Source organism: Acartia tonsa, chromosome 6 (assembly GCF_053477335.1).
Source record: "Acartia tonsa isolate MP-2025a chromosome 6, ASM5347733v1, whole genome shotgun sequence".
Lineage (NCBI taxonomy): Eukaryota > Metazoa > Arthropoda > Copepoda > Calanoida > Acartiidae > Acartia > Acartia tonsa.
The window spans coordinates 7,695,767-7,718,640 of record NC_137265.1 but is presented as its reverse complement, the minus strand read 5'-3'; the positions used below and the strand labels follow the sequence as shown (position 1 = coordinate 7,718,640).

At 38.1% G+C, this 22,874-nt stretch overlaps 1 protein-coding gene across 2 annotated transcripts; it reads right to left on the bottom strand.

Annotated features, from left to right (window-relative positions):
• Window positions 1-17,676: 17,676 nt before the first annotated feature.
• Window positions 17,677-22,268, bottom strand: LOC145321729 (uncharacterized). Of its 2 annotated transcripts, XM_080163279.1 has the most exons (4): window positions 22,005-22,268; window positions 21,081-21,440; window positions 19,317-20,517; window positions 17,677-19,019 (listed from the first exon to the last, which is right to left on the bottom strand). In XM_080163279.1, exons 1-4 carry the CDS (start codon window positions 22,262-22,264, stop codon window positions 18,654-18,656), a joined length of 2,187 nt encoding a protein of 728 aa, XP_080019405.1. In that variant the 5' UTR covers window positions 22,265-22,268; the 3' UTR covers window positions 17,677-18,653. The 2 variants fall into 2 exon arrangements, with proteins under 2 accessions (XP_080019405.1, XP_080019406.1); XM_080163280.1 differs by lacking the exon at window positions 21,081-21,440.
• Between the last annotated feature and the right edge of the window lie 606 nt (window positions 22,269-22,874).

The window sequence follows — 22,874 nt, the reverse complement described above, 5'->3', positions numbered from 1 at the left end:
GCTTCTTATATTTGTTATATTTGTAAAAAAAGGAAACTGTTATTCTTGCTTTAAAAAAACTTTTTAAAATAAAACAAACGGTTTTCATGCGCAGTTCTTAGTCCAGACACACACAGACATACATTCTATCTTTCGGCTCTAAAGATACATAAACCCCTCTAAAGATAGTAGATTTATAAGAATTGCTTCAAAATATTTTGTAAAGAATAATTTTTTTTATTCGCAATTTGCTTAGCATGGTCCGAATCATGAATTATAATCAAATGGGCAGATGCTAAACATTTAAAAAACCTTTTTGGTTAAAATGTATAAACAACAAAAAAGATTATTAAGATTAAATCTTACAAAGAGACATATAAAAAAAACTTATTACAATGAGTATAATACTATTAATTCATGATCTTTCTTAAATCATTTTTTTTTACTTTAGTAAACTTGAAAAATCTTTGGTCCATAAAACATTAATTTTATGATTTTTATTTTAATTTTAATTTACTTTATAAGGCTTACCTAAATTTTACATTGAGAAAGGCTACATACACTTTAGTTAAGCTAGGAAACTAGGAAACGTTTTTATAAATAAGCCAAAACAAAATTTCTTAACTGCAATACACAATTTTCAAAATTTCAAAAATTCAAGGAAAACAGGTTCTCAAAGCTGCCTAAAGTTTCCATGCATAAACTTTCTAAATTAACTTCATTATTTAACTAAAAAAATTCAAAATGAAGAAACGCTAGGAGAGGCTTACATAAAAAGATAGGGTATACTAAAAGGGTTCTTAATTGGAGAGAAAGCAGGTAGACAATAAAGAAAGGAAGGGGAGTAGACAAGGGTTACTTAGAAATTAATGTAAGTATAACTTTAAGGAAGGCTTACATAAAGAAATAGGTATACTTAAAGTGTTCTTAAATGGAGAGAAAGCAGGTAAAAATTCAAAAAGAAGAAATGTTAGGAGAGGGGAAGGGGGGTTGACAAGAAGTACTTACAAATTAATGTACGGTTTTCATGACAAGTACAACTTTACATAAAAAAAAGCAATCTTAAAGCCAAACAAATAGAATTTAATTGGTTATTTTTAAAAACAGCAAATTAATTGTTCTTTTAGCTTAAAATTTTTTTTTTTTAAATTTTAGGACAAAATACAACTTTTTGGGAGGAATATTTTCCACCCCCCCCCCCCCACAGAAAATGGAAGGTGGGTCACAAACTCCCAAAATGCTAACTTTTTTGTTTATGGTCAGAATTAAAAAATCTTTTCAAAAAACCTTAGAGTAGAGTTCAAAAGGTTTTTTTCAACTCCTAGTTATATGCCATAGCCATATTTAAAAACACCTAAATTTATTGGGGGGAAGGTGGGGAGGGGGGGTTTACATCCCCTCCCCCCCATTTGGACGTCCCAGCTCACAGACAAACATCCTATTTTTGTTATTTAAAATAGCAGCTACCCCTCAAACTTAAAAGTTATTAGATTCACAAAGAAAGGTTAAAAAAACAGGCATCCAAAGGGATAAGACAAAAGCCAATAAATTGATGTGCAACCCCAATGATGATACACAAAAATACCCCTACTGTAATTAAAATTTATGGTTGAAACGTTTTAACAATCAACTTAATGAAACAACCAATCAAATTTTACTAGTCCCAAAAGTTATTAAGCCAACGAATAAGAAAACATTATTTTAAAATGTTGGGGACAAATGAAATAAATCAGAGCTGGATCTTTAAATCATTTCAATGGTGCGCTAAACCACCCCGTGCACCATTGAAATGATTTAAAGATCAAGCTCAGGTATAAAGTTAGCAGGGATAAGACAAAAGCCAGTAGACTAATGTACAGCCCCAATGATGATACACAAAAATACACCTACTGTAAATTAAAATTGAGTGCTGAAACGTTTGAACACTCAACTTAATGAAACAACCAATCAAATTTTCAAAATGTTGTTATTCCAACAAATAAGAAATTGTTATTTTGAAATGTTGGGGACAAATGTAATAAAGCTGAAAACCATGTTTGTGATTTAAAAAAAATTAATTTCGTTATTGGTATAAGCTAGTAATAAATAGCCCATTGTCCCCTCTTTCTCTATTAAAATAAAACATGTGATGTTTTATTAGCAATTTTCTTAGCATAGTAAAAAAAGTTTTCAGTGTTCTTTTCCCTAAATCAACACTTAATAATAGATAGGCGAAGCATTGCCAAAAAATACTTTAATCAAAAATAAGTCATTTAAAGCTGTCATTCAAGTTTTGAAGAAATAAAGGAACACCAATAAAGAAATTATCAAGTAAGAATTATTAAAAGGTATAATATAGATACATACTCCCAAATTCAGCCAATATGAATACAGGGGAGGATCAATCTGCCATATATTGGTTAGAAAGTAAACAGAATTTGGTTAGAAAGAGCAATTATCCTTTCATATCATTCGCAAAATGAATCAGCTATAAATAGTCTTTTGTAGGATAAGCCTTTGCTTAGGTTAATCATATGGTTAAAAAATTTCTTCCCTCACATGATGTAAAGCATACAACATAACATATATAAGAAATCATCTTTAAATAGTTAACTTTTTTTGGGATAAAGATAACTCTTTGGAAATTTGGAAATACCATCTAGATCTACTATATCTATTGGTTCATTATACTATACTTTTGTACTTTCTCTGTAGAATATTATTTTAAAGGTTATTATCTAAAACAGCTAATTGTTCTTTTAGCTTAAAAATTAAAAAAAAGTATTACTTACAATATTCTTTGTACTGATGCATTAATATTCTGCTAATTAAGTTCTGACAATCTACAAGTGTTAAAGTTTGTTTGTCCTTCCATTTCAGAGCTTCGCTTTTATGGATGTTGTCATCCTTGTTATATAGTGATTTCTTACCTTGGTATAGGCACCATGTGAAATATAGGTAAAACACATGACACATAATCGAATATTAGAAATAAGCAAGTGTTGAATCTATGTACTTTTTTGTTAAAATGAATGAACATCTATATAGATGTTAAAATTAAAATCTACAAAGAGTCACATATTATCAAATTTGATATGTTTGTTACAAAGAGTAGCTTTTATTTCTATAAGATCTTGCCTTATAATTTTTTTCTATTGTAGTAAAATTAAAAATAATCCACACAAAGTCGACATCAAATTGTCTGCATATGAAAGAATTTTAATTCTTATTATTTTAAAATTAATTAAGGTAACCTTTATTTTTCATAAGTAAGGCTTGGAGAAGTGGATCAAAAGGGTTGATATATGAGTTAGGGGCATTGAAAAGGGGGAGGGGATTAGACTAGCTTTACATAAAGAGTTAGGTATAGCTAAAGGGTACTTAATTGGAAAGAAAGCAGGTAGAGGAGAGAAGAGAGGGGAAGGGGGGGGGGGTTGATAAAGGTTACTTAGGAAACTTATGTAAGGTTTTTAGTAAAACTTTAAGGTAGGCTTACATTAAAAGTTAGGGACACCTAAATAAATTAAGGTATTCTTAAAGGTATGAGAAAGCAGGTAATTTTTCTTTCTTCTCTAACTTGTTTTAAAACACCTTTGACAACCAATGAATAGATATTTAAGATCTAGATGGTCTATCTGGCATCAAATTCTGTTATACATATAAAGCGGTTCCTATAAGACAAACCCCTTTGTTAATTTTTCAACTTTTTTATTTCATGGGTGGGTGATCTCCAACACCACATTAAATTTTTTAAAAAATACTTTTCTTTTATTTTATATTTTTTGGGGGTTGAGTACCCTCCCAAACCCCCTTAAATTAAAAAAAAAATTAACTTCCATTTTCGAACCCAGTAATAGTGACGGACTGATTATGACGTAACAAAAAAAATTAGCCAATGAGAGGACATTATTGACCAATGGTAAAATTCATAGTGGCCTCTCATTGGCTAATTTTTTTTGTTACATCATAATCAGTCCGACACTAATACTGGGTTCCCATTTTCAATTTTTAATTTTTTTCTTTTATTTTTGAATTTTTTTGGGGGTGAGGTGACCTCTCACACCCCCGTAAAAAAATTTTATCTAAAATTTTTTTATCTAAAATTTTTTTATCTTCCATTTTAAAATTTTTCTTCCATGAAATGGGGTGACTTCCAACACCCCCCGGTACAAATATTTTTTTCTTCCACTTTTAATTTTTCTGGGGATGGGGTGACCCTCTTAAAAAATGTTTTGTCTTCAATTTCAAATAAATTTTTTTTTTGGAAAAGGGGTGACCTTCCACACTCACTAAAAAGATTTTTCTTGTCAAAGGGGGAAAAAATGGCGTGCGAAGCGTGCCGCAAATTTTTTTTAACCTCCTTAAAATTTTTACCCTGGGGGTAAAATTTGCTTGGGGGGGTAATTACCCCAACTGAAATCTGTTTGCAGGGGTAAATTTAGTTTACCCCCCCCCCCCAAATTTACTCCTGGGGTAAAATTTTTTGGGGGGTAATTTAAATTTTATTAAATATATTATTACTAAAAATGCACTGGAAGCGCGTCAAAAATTTTTTTGTTAGAGATTTTTTATTTTGGGGGGGGGGGGGGTATTTATCCCTCCTCAAATTGTTTGAGGGGGTTAATCCCCACTTCACCCCCTCTTTGGACATCTATGCCTGGAGGATCAGGACCTTCAGAATTATACATGGAACCTGAAATTGACTTGTATACCTATATTTCTTACTAGCGGCTATGCCCCTAGAGGCCTCTAAGGGGCACTTGAGGAGGGGGAGTCAAATTTGATTACCCAATATCTTATTTTAGATTTTATAAGAAAAAGTAAAAAAAAATTTTGTTGGGTAGAAAAATTTTTTTTGGGGGGGGTTTGCGGGTGCCCCCCCATCATCATTTTTAATTTTAGTTAAAAAATTTAAAAAAAAAAATTGTGGGGGGGGGTATTTTTCATTTTTGGGGGCGTTGGGGTTATCCCACCCCCCAAGAAAATAGTTATAAACCTTCCCGGGACTTATGAGAAGCTACCTTGTTAAGGAGAATCCAATCGGTTCAGCGGTTAGCGAGATCCTTCGGTACAGATACACAGACAGACACACAAACTTCCTGTTACTTTAGTATAAGGATGAGGATGTACTACTACAGGTTTGGGGGGATGCTTTATGGGGTTCAGGAAACCCTCCCCCAAATAAAATAAAATGGAGGGGATGAAAAATATATCTCCCAAAAAGCTGTATTTTGTCCAAAGTTTTTTTTATGTTTTTTTTGGTGATCCCCCCCCCCCCCCCCCTAAGTAAAAAAGGATGTAAAAACAAAGGTTGTTGAATAAAAGTGTGGAGGAAGCGAAAATTCATTATCAAATAGGGGACATGCACAATTTTTTTTAGCCCTCTAGCTTTAATAGGAGCTGAGATAATGGGGGGGGGGGGGCATTGAACTACTGATAAAGGTGCAGCAAGGGGCCCAACTGTTAAGGGTTAAGTCTCACAAATTATGGATCCCGATTGACCATCTAGTTCTATTATATCTATTGGTTAATTATACTGTAGTACTGCTGTACTTCCTTATTATTTTTTTGGTTATTTTTAAAAACAGCAAATCGTTCTTTTAGCTTGAATTAAAAAAAAATATTATGGCCTTAAATAGCTTCAAAGTTTCTATTTAATTCCCATGCACACACAGACATACATCCTATATTTGTTATACATAATTGCGGCTACTTTTCTAAACTTTAAAGATGTAAGATTTATAAAGAAAGATTTTAAATTTTTTTTGTACAGAGTGATTTCTTTGCTTGGTATACAGGCACTACATGAAATATAGATAAATCACATGACTCATAATCAAATATTTGAAATGGAAAAAGTGCTGAATCTTTGATCCTTTTTTGTTAAATTGAATGAACAACTATGGCGACGTGAAAATTAAATTCTACAAAGAGTTATATTTAAAACTTATTACAAAGAGTATGCTTTTAGCTCTATATGAATCTATAAGATTTTTTTCTATTGTATTAAAGTTTAATTTAATCCACAAAATTTTTTGTTAAAAAAATATATCAAATTGTTAAGCTAAGAAACAATTTTATTCATTATTTTTTTTTAATAAATTAACGACACCCTTAGGTAAACCTAGGTGGAGAATTATATGAAAAGGGAGGATTTATAAGGCTGGGGCATCATAAAGGGAGAGGGGTTTATGATAGGGATTCCTAAATCTTTTACTTAAAAGATAGGAAGAGTTTTTATTAATCAGCTAAAAAATCTCTTAATTAGTAAAAACAAGATTAAGATTAAGGGAAAAAATGTAGAAAACTTAAAATAGAATATACAGCCTCATGATAATTTTTAACGCCTCTAAGTCTAATGAAACTTTTCTTATATAACCCCAATTGAAAGAACACTAAGGGACGGGGGGGGGGGAGGGAAATGGTGAGTGTTATGATAGCGAGTAATGGATATCTGAAAATACGCATTGACGCCAAAGAGTACAAATGTTACGCCAATTGTGATCACAACTCTCACGTTTATATAAAAATGCAACATATAATAATAGCTATTAAAACAATTTTCAAGCATAACTTTTATCTTTTTAGGATAACAATTAAATAAGAAAAATATTTTTACCATATGAAATTCGTGATCAAACACCTAATTGAAAAAAAATGCAAGACATAGCTCTTATTTTAAGAAAGACTAGGGGCAACGAACGCCCCCAAGAAGCCTCTAAGTGTTCTTAAGGTGGGAGGGGGATAAGTCAACCGCCCTTCTACTTTTTAATTTGAGTTTTAATAAGAAATATTCAGAAAAAAAATTTTGTGGGGGATTTTAAATTGGGAGGGTGGAGATACGCTCTCCCAAAATTGTTAAAAACCTTCCCTGTACCTAAAAAAAAGCTTAATTGCAAAGGAAAACCAAACAGATGTTATTTTCAAAAAAATTTTATAAAACAAAAATTGGCGCATTTGTATGAACACCAGAATTATAGGTTTGAAAGGGGAAGGAAAAAAAGAGAGGGGGAAGAGAGGGGGTAAACTAGTTTGAAGATATCTGAGAATAGTTATGATCGCCATCTTCCACTATCGAGTGTTATGGCGGCTATTCATTGGGGGGGAATTGTTTGAAAAGGGTAGATGTGGAGGGGGGGCTGGCAAAGGAAGACAACTTAGAGTACCTTATATTGATATGATAGGTTTATGTAAGGCTAAAGTATTCCTATCAAAATCTTTACCTAAGCTTGACATTACTAAATTTAAGGGTAGACTATCTCCCCTAAACTAAAGTAAGGATAAAGATACCCTTATTTTTAAGGGGTCCCTAATAAACCGTTTGTGATTAGCTTTATTATCGTTAAACCCTGTTGCTTAACGAGATTTAAAATTTGTTTTTCTGCAGCAAAGCTTTTCTATAATTCAAAATATTCGCCTTTCTGTCAATTTCGCAACTGTTATTCAAGATAGACTGGTTGACCTGGTTCACCTTTTGCTAACCAAGTTTTTTTTAAATAGCCTAAAACCAAAAATAAAGACTTTAATTTAGTAGCCTAAAACCAACCTGGGACCTATGTGGTGCTTCTTTATAGGGAGAGATCAATCGGTTCTGTGGTTATTGAGATCTTAGAGGAAAACAAAAAACAAAAATATATTCTTGAAAGTTTTATTTTGCTTAACTTTTTACCATACATAATATATTCTTTTCTTTGGCGTATGTGTATTCATTATATTTTTGACAAATTATATTTTGTTTATATTATGAATATACTCTAAGCTATTTTTTAAAATATAAAAAACAATATCTACAGGTGTCTATGGGTTAGTTCGGAGTGTTTAGATCTCTTCCTTGGATAAGATAATAAGCAAATATGCCCTGGATTGATATTCATTTCTAAACTTGAGAAGTATAAAGATAATAGAAATAGGAGAGTAGAAGAATATTCTGAACCCTTTTTCGTCAAATCTAAGAGAGAACATTCCTAGCAGACAAAAGTATTGTTTACTTTCGACTCAAGCTGATGTGGATTCTTAAAAAATAATAGACTCGCTATTCGATAGTGAAGCAAAATTATTTTTGTGAAAAATCATCCAAAAGCACATTAAAAATCTACAAAAATTAAACAAAATCATATGTTAATAACCCTCTTAAGATTTTATTTCATTTTTGTAAATTTTTTTATTCGATTTTGGAGGATTTTTCACAAAAATAATTTTGCCTCACCAGCGAGTTGCCAGCCTAACTTTTTTTTAAGAATCCAACTTTGTTTCAAGCTTTCAAATTGTAAACGAAATTTTTGGGCAATTAATTCTGATTCCGCAAAGCTTTCTACTAAGAAAATATACTGTTAACAGCTGACTTTTATGTATGTATGAAATGAAAAAAAACATGCCTTCGTAGGAAAATGTGTACATAATTTCAACCAATGAGATCCAATGTAAATTCCGATGCGATTCTCCTATTGGCTCAATCAGACATTCCCTCTCTTTCTTAGTACCTTTATTATAAAGATAGACAGCCTAACAAAAAAATATATTTCAAGTAAAATAATTACATGAGGTAACAACTTCCAGGATTAGTATTCAACTCCAAATTTGGATAAATGATTTGTAGAGTAGCATTGCTACTAAAAACATGATGTTGAGTTTCAATTCACCGAATATGTTATATAAAAATCATCTATTTGCCATTTTGAAGATTTTAAATATTGCAAATGAACCTATCCTAATAGATATATGTTTTTTAAGTGAGATAATTGCACATTAGGTAACTTTTAGTTTGGACTTTTAAAGACAGACAGACCAATATTGATGATCTGTAAAGTAGCATAGCTACATCATTTGTTAGAAATATTTATGAACACTTAAGTAAGACTTAAAAGTTTACTAGCATTTAAGATTAGCAAATGAAGTTAATAAAAAACAAGGATGACAACATCCATAAAAGCGAAGCTCTGAAATGGAAGGATAAACGAACATTAACACTTGTAGATTGTCAGAACTGAATTAGCAGAATATTAATACATCAGTACAAACAATATTTTAAGAAAATTTGTTGCAAAACTGCATAAATTGATGATACTGTTTAAGGACATACTTAAATTTTTGGGACTTGTTTATAGAGATTCTTCGCTTATAACATTGTACCTTGTTGTAATAGGAATCAGTTTTCAAAAATTCAGAAGAATCGGATAATTTTAACATACAAAAATTTGTTGTCAAAAAAGTTAAAAATCGACATGTTTAAAATGGACGTACGGACATTCTGGTATTGTTTATAGAGTTGCTACGCTTTCTAAATTGTACCTAACTACTATAGGAATCATCATGCAAAGTTTGGAATCGATAGGACAATTCTAACCTGTTTCAATTAACGAAAAAAGCTAACTCTCTGTGACGGACGGACGTACGGACGGACCAACCCTAATTATAGAAAAGCTTCGCTTTTAAAAACATGTTACTGAGTTAATAAATAAAATCTTTCCATTCGCCGTTTGTCTCATATTAAAAATGTTGCAAATGAACCTACTGTGGTATCCGCCTAGGATAAATGGCAGACACCAGAGTTCAAAATGACTACGGCAGTGTGAACAGACGTGGACACCTTTACTATAGAGAAGCTACGCTTCTCTAACAATCACTAAATAACAAACAGCATCTATTCAGTTGTTCCTTTATTGAAGGTCTAAGGATTACTAAAGTTATATACAACAAACAATAGCTACACAGATAGGAATAAATAATTATAAATAAAAGCAATATAATACATATACAATAGTCAGTTTGGGCAATAATGATCCCCCATCCCTGGGAAGGGTGGGGGGAATTAACAATGCAGCTTAACCATAATAAAGCTTGTCAGATTCAATCATTAATTTTAGGCATAGGGAGGGGGTCGGCAGACCCCTTCCCCAGGACTCGGGGGAGGGCCTTTGGCCCTTCCCCGAACCCCGGTCAGGGGTGCCATAGGCATGGCTCACGGTTGCCGAATACCACAACTCTCCCCTCGGAAGGCTGGGAGGGGGTCTCCCTGCCAGACTTCCGACAGTGGTTGAGGCCTTCAGCCCGCTCCTTAGGGCTAAGATATATACAAATGATAATGATTCAATGGAATCCTAGTGGTGATTTTCAGGGCTGATGGGCTCCCAACGTGGGATAGAAGGTAGAGGCTGGCTTTGGTTGGACACGTAGCTCGGCGCCGGCAGGTGTCAGGTTGGCGTGGGGCACAGCTGCTGCGGGGCCGGTCAGCAGCGGGGCATTCTGGTTGTTGTTGGCAGCGGCTGGGGCACTGGCTGCCAAGTTGACCGTCTGAGCGGCAGCCTGGCCTCCCAAGGGGGCCACGGGGTCTTCCAGAGGGCGGTCCAGGCCTGCCTGGGCGGTCATGCCCGCTATCGGCGGATTGCATGGACACCATTTCCTCGGCGGCTTCCCGGCCAATGGGAATGGCATCCCAGTCTACTGAAAAGTCCCGGGACTTGGCATGGGTGAGCCGGGCTCTGGCCAAGGCCTTCCTGTACAAGGTTGGGTGGTACAGGAACACTTGTGACATCGCATTCATGGCGGCCCGTACACCTCCTTGTGCGGCTGCCAGGGAAATGATGGTCAGATCCCCCAGCAGTTTGAGGATCAACAACAGCAAACACAGTATGGCTGCGCCATCTCCCCACTCGTGAATAGCTTGTCTGAACCCAGCCCAGACATCCAGGGCGGCCTCTCCTTCCTCCGCCAGTCGGTCGATATTGTAGGACACGATCCCATGGTCTCCGGTGGCCGAACAGCTACCTTGCTGAACGCACGAGCCATAGGACAGGCCGGTCAGCATGGCGCTTTTATACGCTGGGAACGCTAGCAGCTGCTGCCAGTCGTTCAGCTCAGCCTGTGAATACAAGCCTCCCGAACTAAAATCATCCAAGGGTTCTGTCAGCAGCTGCTTGGGCGTATCCAGCAGGGGTGGCCTCTTCTTAGGTGCGGGGGTTAGCTCTATCCAGCCTTCCTCCGCGTGCACAGTCAGGGGGTAGGTGGAGGAGCAGGGAATCTTGGTGGCGTGGCCGCTATACACCCGTGTCACGGCGTCTACAAATCCTGTGGGTTCCACTGGTACTTTGTCCCAACATTCCTTGCTTTCACGGACAACGTATTTGTTGCGTTGGCAGGTCAGCTGGAGCAGGACATCTCCCCTCAGCACAGAGAACGTGCTCCCCTGGACACGCACCGGGTGGGCCGGGTCTAGTTGCTGGAGCTTCCAGCAGTTGGCCGCTACTTCTTCTGCCACTGTGCTTTTCATGCGTGTCTCCAGGGTAAATCCAATGTAACCTGCATGTATCTGGGCCTGCAGGGGGACATCCACATCCCTGGCCGATACTCTGGGCAGCGCTGCCACGGCCGGGTCAGCTGCCACGAACAATGCTGGGTGGTTGGTGGCATGGGCCTCAAAGTCGCAGTTCACTATTGAGGTGGGGGTGGTCATGTTGATGAAGAACTGGGCTTGATGGTCAACCAGGAACGCATCCATCACTAGGCTAGGCTGGAGGCTGCGGATCAGCCTCAAGGGGCAATCTCTCCCCAGGTGGTCCCACACGTAGGTTGCTTCCCCAGTGATGCAAGACAGCTCAGAATGTGGACATTCTAGGGTCAGGTGGTCAGATTGGGACTCCACCCGTCCATCCTCTACTACGTAGGTCTCTTCCTTGACCAGCAGCCGTCGTTCCTGGAGCACTAATTCATTGCGGTACAGCTTGCCCTCGAAGTGGACGTCCTCCCCTTCACAACCCACCCCCTCGGGGCTGTTGACCAAGGCGCCCACCATGTCGAGGGTGAAGAACAGGGGATGGTTCAGCTGGAACGTCAGTGGCTGGGTCTTGCCTGGCAGCGTGTAGACTCGGTTCCTGGCCAGGTCTCAGCACGTTTCTGGATCAATCTTGGTTGGCCTCATGAGGGTGGGGACCGAGGTCACCTTGAGATGACCCCATACCCCACACCTGAATGTCCACTGGGACACGGTGAGCTGGCAACTGTATCCTGTTGTTTCCCTAATCTTGACTTGCTGCAGGACATGTACTTCATGGCCCAGGGGCACCTCCTGGTGTAGCGGTTCCGTGCTACACATCTTCTCCTTATTGTAGGCTGTGACGTGGGTGGGGTTGGCGCAGTCCCACCCTACCAGGACGTAGCTAGTTGTAGGCCACACGGCTGCCAGCAGTAGTCCCCACAGAACCATCCACCAGTGTGAGAATCTACCCGACAGCCATCTACCTCGCGCACGCGGCTGGGGATCTTCGGCTCGGGTCACGGCTGCTTCTTGAGGCTGGACACGGCTGGGCTGCTCCTGGCTAGATACAAATTTCCATTGAGCGTTATCTTTGTGTGTCCGGGGCACCCCGATACCCTCCCCAATGACAGACTGACAGGCGACTGGCGCCTGCCTGGGTGTCGGCTCCCCTAGCCCCAAGGGGTCCCTTCCCTTGTCCATGGCATGCCCAGTGGCATGGGGCTGAAGTGCGTGTGGCACAGGCTCGCCCTGACTCACGTCCCTCCCCTGCCCTAGGAACTCAGATGCATGTGGCACAGGCAAGTCCTTATATCCCCAAATTTCAATCTCCCCAGCCTCTGGTGCAGTTTTACAATAATTTGGATACAATACATTTGTTAAATTTAACTTATCCTGGCTCGACTGGAAGTGCTGGGCAGCTGGGTTCCCTCGGCTGGCAGGGGGCGCTGGATGGTGTATGGCTGGGCTCTCCCTACAGGCTGGTGGCGCTGGCTGGCTGGGGGTGACGGGTGTCACCCCTTCCTCTGGGGCTGCTGGCTCGTTCCAGGATCCAGGTATCTCGGTGGCGGTGACGGTTGTCGCCCCAGGCACCAGGTTGGAGGCGCTGGATAGCACCCCCCAGTCATCGCAGGTGGCGGCGCCGGGTGGCGCCCCATACATCGACTCTGATGCGCTGGCTAGCGCCTCCTGTCTCTCTCGTTCAACGGCCGCCAGGGCCTCCCCGTACACCGTCTCAGTGACGCTGGGTAGCGCCCCTCCACTCTTGCTGGGTAGGCTCGGTCAGGCAGGCCCCATCATGTTTAAGCTAAAGGGCTGGGGCCTCAGAACTTCTGGCTCGGCAATGTTGTTGGGCTGCACAAACTCCGGCCCCAGGTGGTTGAGGCTGAAGCCCAGGCCAACCCGGTTGGGTTCAGCCGCGCCTCCCAGTACGTTGATCCTAGCTGGAACGGTTCCAAACTGCGGCATTCCGTCGGCTCGGCCCGCTGCGTTGGGGGCGGCTGCTTGCTGCGGGGGTGCTGGGGGCGCGCTCCCTTCCATGTTGGCTACTCTGCTGGGCTTTCCTGGGGGAGCGCCCTTGTCTGCGGTGCGCCTCCGGCCGGCTACCTGGTCCCAGTCGGCTCTGCACTCGGCCGCCGTATGGCCAGCATAGTGGCAACGCTCGCACTTGGCAGGACGGTCATGACGTGGCTGGGTGCGTCTCTCCTCCAGGCTGACTTCCATAGGCGTCGGACAGTCTCGGGCTCGGTGGCCTTTCCCTTGGCAGCGGTAACAGCGGCCTGAAGTCTTGTCATCTGGGGCGACCTTCCCCATCTGGTGGAGACCCGGAGCCAAGGCGCCAATCTCCATTGGCTCCGACTCGTCGTAGTTGGGCAACTGGACGCTGGCTGATCCCGTGAGCCCGTCGGTGGCGTCCACTAGGCACACACCCTCCTTCAGCTGCTTGGTAATCATTGTGACGGTGAACATGGCTCGCCTCGTGTACTCAGGTACAGAGGCGATCTCATGACTCATCATTTCACGTTTCACATTAGCGTTACGAATGCCACGATTTAATTCATCGATTAATAACTCGAGATCCTCATGGCTGTAGGCCTCCCTATACAAGGCACACTTTGTGGATATGTATGCTTGTATAGGTTCTGTCGAGTGTTGCCTGTAATCCGTGAAGGCTTGCTTCAAAGTCTGGGATTCAAAGGCTGGACGAAATAACATTTCACACTCGGCCTTGACTTGTTCGTAAGTCAAGGCTTGGCCTGCCTCGCCAAACAGATGAGAAGCCATTTCCGCCGCTTGCCCTACCAGTGACAGTAAAAGGGCGTTGCGGCGGTTGAGGGTGTCATGGGGCGGCACGCGGTAAGCCGCCCATGACATCTCGAGTCTGCGGATGTGGGAACTCCAGGATTGCTTGGGCGGCCCTCTATACTCCGGCAGGTTACTCAGCATCAGCTTGCGGTACTCGGCTGGAGCCGGCTGGGGGTCATCCTGGAGCCATCCTTGGGCTTGGTCGCCTCCTGGCGCTTGCGGCTGCTCCATCGGGTCAACGGTTCAGCGGCGGGACACAAAGTTATAAGGCAATATTATAAATGGTTTATCACTTGAGGCTTTCTAGCCTAGCAGCCAACACTGTTTATCACTAGGTTGGTAGTTTAGCTACAAAGATATAACTTAGATGTACTTGTCACTAGTTTTATTCTGAGTTTGTAGAGTAGGCTGGTAGGGGTAGATAGCTGTTGAGGGTCTGAACTGCTGTCAGGAACTGATTGGGTTTTCCTTTATCACACTATAGATAGGAGGGAGAAGCTTGTAATTCTTTATTTTCTAAAAATATCTCTGTTAGATGCTATGGAGTAGCTCCGCTCCCGTGTGTGTGTGTGTGTGCGTGAAATATCCTTTCCTTGCAGCGCGCTTACGCACCGTCAAATCCGCGCACACAGGTAAAACGCGCACTTATCCCTCAACTCGCTCTCTCATTGGTCCGCTTTGTCCGTTGAATTTTATGATATGTCCCGAACTCTGTTGCGCGACCCGTAAATGGCGCTCTGTTCTCCCGGTCGCTAGCTCCACACCGTGGGCGGACTTAGTCAAGTGTGGGTAGGAGGGGGGAAGCGCGTGAGGGGACGGGGTAAAGCCGTCCGTTCCCCCTGTAGGGAAGGGGGAGTGCTGTGGGTTTGAGGTAACTGTGTGATGAGGTAATGGTGCCCTTTCTCCTTAAACTGTTTTTAAACTATTTTTGAATGGGTGGTCAAAAATATACTAGGACACCTATAGAATCAGACTGCAGAGCCCAAATTTGAATTAAGTCCCCAATAAACTTTTTTTGGGGGATTTAAAAATTAATTTTTACTGTTGCTCTGGTCATTTTTACCAGATCAAAGGGTCTTTTTTTACTTCGTGTAATATTGTAACTTAGTGAACAATTTTATATAATTCACTTTATACTGATACAATAAAAAAAACATTACTCTGTTCAATGGAAATAATTTTTTTTCTAAAACAATTAATTTCATTGAAAAATCTGACATAATACAATAAAAAACATAATGCTGAATTTAAACCAATTAGAAATTAGAATTTCCGAAAGAGTGTTTTCACAAAGTGACTTATTTCAAACGTAGTTAAATAATTTTATTTAATAAAAATGAAAAGAATGAAAACACTACTCATAAAAGATACGTACTTTTTAAAAATATTTTTAAAAATATGTTTAAATAATCTTATTTAATATCATATTTGTATATGTGACAAAAATAAATTTGTTGTATTGCATAAACATTTGTTGTCATCTTAATTTATTTAACCCTTTACAGCCAATTTTTATGTGTTTTAATGTATAATAAACATGAAACATTTTTATGTTAATTCATTGATATATTGTAAAGAATTAACTTTATATTAGTATTGATAGATAAAATCAGATGACCTAACTTTACTGTATACTAGCATACAATATTTACGAAGCAAGACACTCTAAAAGCTGAGTATTTTACCTACAAAGGGAAGAAACATCACGATTCAGTAAAAATTATTTAATCCATAGTAAAAAATAAACTTTAAAATCCTAATAAAAATTGATGTGGGCAATTGTTCTCATTTTTGGCTTTGCAGTATGATTCTACAGATGTCAAAGTATATTTTTAATATACCTTTTAAAAATAGTTTAAAAACAGTTTAATCCTAGGCTTATTGTTATATCACCTTGATTGTATTTTCTTCAATGGAGAGTGGGCCCCTCCCTTTCCTCTGGAATAAGGGGTGTATTTGTTGTGCTGGAGGCTTGGGTGGTTAGATTGTTTATCAAGGCATTGTTATATTACATCTAGATTCTATTTTTGGCCTTATCACAATACATAACAGATTTGCTTACCAAGCCTGTTCTATTTTTAGTTTTATCACAATTCACAACAAATTGTTTGCCAATCCTTGCTCATAAATCTATTGTTTAGCCATCACACTAGGGTGGTAATCCCTACAATGTGATATAATATCTGCTTTTCTAGATGGGTGGCTGCGCTGTAGCCTCTCAGGATACTTGGAGTTGACGTAGTTTTCCTCTGCTTGGTACACTACACTCGTATGTTGGCTCGCAGCTCGCAGCTATTTGGCGTGTTTCAGCCTATCGGCGGCAGGGAATGTCCCGTCCTGCAGCGCCGTGTATCTGAATCCGGCTGTTGGCGGCAGGGAATGTCCCGTCCTGCGGCGCCGCTGGTTCGAATCCTTGGCTTGTTTCAGTCTATCGGCGGCAGGGAATGTCCCGTCCTGCAGCGCCGTGTATCCAAATCCGGCTGATGGCGGCAGGGAATGTCCCGTCCTGCAACGCCGCTGGTTCGAATCCTGCTATCTCTTGCAGTAAATGTTGGCCTATTTTCAGCCGTTTACACTTAGTTGGCCTGTTTCAGCCGGTCCGCAGGCCTGTTTCAGCCCTTGAGCGCTCAATTCTCCGTTAGATGTCGGCGCTTCTCGCGGTTCTCCGTCAAGTTTCGCTGTCTCGCTTCCACAACTGCCGGATACAGAGTTAGACCTTGCTATCCAGGGTGGGTAATTCAGGTTGCTTGTGTCAGTTTTGCCAGTTTCACTGCTGGGAGTACCTTAGCCTCAGCTGCGCGTCTGCTCTACACTTGTGGTTTGCCGTAATCTCACACAGCTGTCACCAAAAGTTGTGGTATCCGCCTAGGATAAATGGCAGACACCAGAGTTCAAAATGACTACGGCAGTGTGAACAGACGTGGACACCTTTACTATAGAGAAGCTACGCTTCTCTAACAATCACTAAATAACAAACAGCATCTATTCAGTTGTTCCTTTATTGAAGGTCTAAGGATTACTAAAGTTATATACAACAAACAATAGCTACACAGATAGGAATAAATAATTATAAATAAAAGCAATATAATACATATACAATAGTCAGTTTGGGCAATAATGATCCCCCATCCCTGGGAAGGGTGGGGGGAATTAACAATGCAGCTTAACCATAATAAAGCTTGTCAGATTCAATCATTAATTTTAGGCATAGGGAGGGGGTCGGCAGACCCCTTCCCCAGGACTCGGGGGAGGGCCTTTGGCCCTTCCCCGAACCCCGGTCAGGGGTGCCATAGGCATGGCTCACGGTTGCCGAATACCACACTACCTTGCTGTACATATGTTTTTCAATTGAGATTTTTGCACATTAGGTAACTCTTAGTTAATATTTTTAGACAGACAGACCAACATTAATGATATGTAGAGCAGCATAGCTACATCATTTGTTAGAAATATTTTTGAACTTTTAGGTCATTCTTAAAGCTTACTATGATTCTACATGTTGCAAATGAACCTATCCTAATGCAGGAATATCCTAATGTATATGTGTCTATTTTCAAGTGAGATAATTACACATAGTAAACAATAGGAATAGGATTGGTGTTTAACTACATCCGCCAAAAAAAATCTTTTTATATAGGTTTCTTGGAAAATAATGAACAAACATAAACATACTTCAAGCAATTTATTTAACAAAAGACTAACATACATGTGAATAATACTGAAAATAACTTTAAGTGCATATAAATGAGATTGCTTTAAAAGGTGTTTCTTCCTCTTTTTGGGGAAGCTTTAGTTTTTCAAGTCCAGAATTAATTTCTCCCAAAAATCCTTACACCAGAGTGCATATTGATTGATTGTTTTGTTTTGTTTGGGAAGCCATTTTGAATGTGTATGTGTGCCCGCAAATAAGCGTCAACACTTTTGATAGAATCTTTGCAAGATCAACATATTATGAGACTATGATAGAGCTTTTGGTGTGTCAAAAAAGAAATATTGCTTTGTTCTCGAAATTTCAAATTGGATGGATAAAACAAGGCAGAATATTTTTCTTTTCAGATAAACGATCCCCACTTGAAACAGTTTTAAAACAATATATTGAATAAAATTACTTAAAATTCAAAGCAACAGTAATACATTTGAGAAATAATATTAAAATACATATTTTTAATTTTTTGATATATAACTGAATAATAACATATAATAAATAAATAATAGTACATACAGATACATACATTCTTTATACTTTTTATCTTAAAGGGTTAAAAAATCTTTATTACATAATTTCAATTTAAGTTTTTTTTTGCTTTTAAAAAAAAAATTACTAAAAATATTTCTAATTGCTGCAACATATAAGCTTCAAAAACTTTAAATTATGCCCTTTCAATAAACGTTTAACTGGTTTCTCATATTTATTTGAATCCAGTGGATAAGAACCGGTTCTCATCAATACAAAAAAACTATGTCTAGCATCGTATTATATCCAGCTTTCTACAAATGTAAAAATGTACAATCATAAAATTAAAACCAGTTATTTTTTTGGCCATGCCTTCGGCACCTCAGTGCTAAAAACTGGTTTTAATCTTATAATTGTACATTCTATATCTGCGGAAAGCTGTTTATAATACGATGCGAGAAATAACTATTATTCAGTTTCATTCAGCAGGGTGAGGAGTGGAAGTTCTGAGATTGCTGGTAGATTTCTGGTGGTTGGAATTAGCTGCTGAGATCCTAACCCTGTTTTTCTTGTTGCAGTTGGCTCTTTATTGTCAGCAGCTGCTGTTTGCGGTTCTGTTTCTTCCATAGGTCCTTTTTGTGTTGCTGCAATCTTATATTGCATAGCAAAATGGCACAAAGAGGCCAAACAAACGAAAGGATAGACGATGCCAGCAGAAATCCAGACCAATGTCTGGCTAGTGTCAATGCTGTAGTAGATTAGTCCAAATACACCGGCAATTCCACCAATCCAAATTGTAATGGAGTTCAGGATAAAATTCCACAAAGGCATTTCCTAAAATAATTACATCATTTATTTTTAAGTAGCATAGCAATAACAAGCCTAAATATACTTTACAGCTATTTACAAAGTACAGTAAACTGTTTTAAAGTATCTAATGTAGAGTATCTTAAAACACACTTTATAATAATGTTAAAAGTGTATTGAAGAGTATATCTGATGAGAGCGTGTTTCAGTAAGTAGGTAGTCTTCATACATATATAAATTTTAGTGCAGACTTACAGCCAGACAAACCAAAATTGTAAAGTAGCGATCTCACAAATAAAACTGAAATCTATATAAATATTTTACCATCAATATCATTCCTTCTATAATATTACTATCATTATAGTGGTTGTAGTAAGGATCGTTAAACAGGATGACAACACAAACTTTGGTAAAGCCAAGCATACAAAGACTAAGAATCCAGTTGATGGTCCCAGGTATTGTCCTGTTTGCATGTAATATTTTAAAACAGGCGCTGCCAAGCAAAATTAAAGACAGACTCAGGGTTGATATGAGATATGTACCATATATATCCATAATGTCCCATGGAGTTTTATAGTAGTCTGTTCTTTCCCAATACTTCCACAGCTGTTCAGTGACATTTATTTGAGTGGAAGTCATGTTAACAACAGTTAGAATCACAACTCCAATAAGAGATGATGTTTTTATAATTTCTCTGCAGATATCTGTTTGCTCTTGAGCTTTAAAAAAGCAATGCCCAATGAATGACACACCAAGAGTGATCATGAGAACAGCCAAGTATTGGATTGGTAGCAAGTGCAGGAATCTGTTGGTGACTGGTTCCAAAATGAGATCTTTGCCTTCAAGATTGTCATTGTCTGTAAAATTACCAACTATCATCAAGGATTGTACTGAGGATAATGTTATCATAGCCATAAATATTCCATATCCTAAAGTTATGGTTCCAGCTATCATAGTTAATGGCAAGGAAGGTTTATAAATACCACCAAAGAAAAGACTGATAATAATAATTGTACAAGCAGCAGAAATTCCAGCCCAGTATTGGCAATTGCAGAGCACACCCAAAAATACTCCATCATCCAAATAATTTTTGCAACTCCAATCTCCAATTATAACAAATTCTTCAATGACAACAGTTAGACTCAGCAAACCAAGCACAGTTAAAAATGGAAAGTACAGAAATCTGCTTTGTAAAATTTGTTTCTTGCAATCTTCATCAGAGTTGAATCCAATCCAACCATTCTTCAGATAATTGTGTAAATCCATGTTGAGTGTAAAGTCTCCAATGTTGAAAGGGACATTGTTCGCAGAAGTTTTCCTCAAATTTAAATTTCTTCCTGGGTATGTCAAAAATAAGGCTAATGCAGAAATAAAAAGGCAAAGCATTGAGATAATAACTCCAATTATTTTTCCAGCTGGCCACCAAGGATCGCCAATGCTCAGCTCTAATAATAGCATCATTAAACTGAGCAAAACCATTGAAGTCAACCTTATCATTGTCTTGTTTGGTTTCAGACACAGACTCCTTATTTAAGGGTCTTTTAAATTATGAATTCTGGAGGTAGTATGACAATAACTTAGGACTAAGTTTATAATGAAAAAAATGTTAAATGTTTACTCACAAACAAGGATGACAATGAAGCTGCTTTAAAAGTATCAGGAAGGCGTCACATTTTATTTAGCTCTATTTACAAATCTAATACATATTAGATTAGACTTAATGAGGACATATTTATAATTTTAGACTTTCTTATAGAGATGCTTTGCTTGTAAATTTATGCCGTCTGCTACTCTACAATGGATATATAAACTTTATGTTACTTTTGGGTAATGATCATAAAGTTGCTTCTAAGACAATACCTAACTGTTACATGCTAACGTTTGAAATAAGGGATATGAAAATTTTTACATGAGTCTAAATAAATTACAAGAGCTATCCCTTACAGACAAACCCTATATATAATAAAGCTTTGCTATTAATTAATAGCTTATTGGTAAGCACTTACACAATGCACATATCTAAATAAACATGAGGGTAATAATGTAAAAAAATAAAACATAATATAATTGTTTTTAATAGACCCAAACCTGTTATTAATCATGAGAACAAAATCACTATCTGGAATAAAATAAAGAGCAGAATCAACAAGAAGATATGCTCCAAGGAAACCCATGATCAGATATCCACCAACATTAAAGTCATCTGAGAAAGCAGCAGAAAGGATAATGAACACAAAGCCTAAAAGGGCCTTGCCTAAGGTGATAGCGACTGATGAAAAATTTATCAGAGAAATAAATAGGCAAAGCATTGAGATAATAACTCCAATAATTTTTCCAGCTGGCCACCAAGCAACGCCAATGCTCAGCTCTAATATCAGCATTGTTAAACTGAGCAAAATCATTGAAGTCAACCTTATCATTTTCTTGTTTGGTTTCAGACACAGACTCCTTATTTAAGGGTCTTTTAAATTATGAATTCTAGAGGTAGTAGGACATTAACTTAGGACTAGGTTTATGATGAAAAAAAATGTTAAATGTTTACTCACAAACAAGGATGACAATATCTATAAAAGGGAAGTTGCTTTAAAAATATCTAGAGGGCGTTGCATTTTATCCAGCACTATTTACAAATCTGAGAAAAGAGGAAACTTAATGAGGACATATTTATGACTTTAGACTTTATTATAGAGATGATTTGCTTATAAATTTATGCCGTATGCTACTCTACAATGGATATACAAACTTTATGTTACTTTTGGGTAATGATCATAAAGTTGCTTCCAAGATCGTACCTAACTGTTACAGTAATCATCATGCTTATGTTTGAAATAAGGGATATGAAAATTTATATGTGTCAGAATAAATTACAAGAGCTATCCGTTACAGACCAACCCTACCTATAGCAAAGCGTTGCTATTAATTAATAGCTTATTGGTAAGCACTTACTCAATACACATATCTAAATAATCACAATGGTAATAATGTAAAAAATTGTTTTTAATAGACCCAAACCTGTTATTAATTAAGATAACATCACTATCAGGAATAAAATTAAGAGCAGAATCAACCAGAAGATACGCTCCAAGGAAACCCATGATCATATATTCATTAACATTAAAGTCATCAGCAGCAGATAAAGCAGCAGAAAGGATAATGAACACAAAGCCTAAAAGGGCCTTGCCTAGGATGATAGCGACTCCAGTTTGCATGTTGAATGTGTGTGCAGGAGGGGTCGTTGAATCATTTTGAGATGTATCCTCTGGTTCCATCATGTTTATCTGAAATAATGAAAGAAATTGATTTATGAGTGATTTGTTTACATACATATTCATTGTAGAAGAGTTAAAGGACGCCTGCAAGAAATAACACGCTTTAACTGCTGAAAGACTGCCACAAGAAGAACCAATACCCCAAATGTAAAGCCTTTAGCTTCAATAACAAAAAAGTTCTAGGCATTTCAAAATAGCATTGAATTGTACAATGGAATTTTTGAAAGATTTCCGATGCTCATAAAAGAAAAAACAATATTAAATTACGTTGCCTAGACATAAAATTATAACCTTATCTTTGTCAGAAACTTAGATTGCCTGTAACTGATTACATTTTTACAATAAAAACACCACATTTCATAGTCAAAATCTATGAAAAAAATACAATTTAAATTGCATTTTTAAACGAAAATCATAGCGGAAACAAATGGGTAAACTAATGCAAGCTTAGCTGTGATTGGTTGTTAAGCTGATTCAGCCTTCTGATTGGCTACAGTACATTCGGTACAACGCAAGTAAAACTTAATTTTTTTTAATGATTTTGACTATAAAAATGGTATTTTTATTGTAAAAATATAATTAGTTACTGGAAACCTAAATTTATGACAAAAAT

Excerpts from the sequence above, each read along its gene's own strand:
- LOC145321729 (XM_080163279.1), bottom strand. The coding sequence starts at position 22,264 with ATGATGGAACCAGAGGATACATCTCAAAATGATTCAACGACCCCTCCT. Across the intron at positions 20,518-21,080 it reads GTTCTCATGATTAATAACAG|GAGTCTGTGTCTGAAACCAA; the intron begins GTTTGGGTCTAT and ends CCCTTAAATAAG. Across the intron at positions 19,020-19,316 it reads TAGAAGGAATGATATTGATG|GAAATGCCTTTGTGGAATTT; the intron begins GTAAAATATTTA and ends TAATTATTTTAG.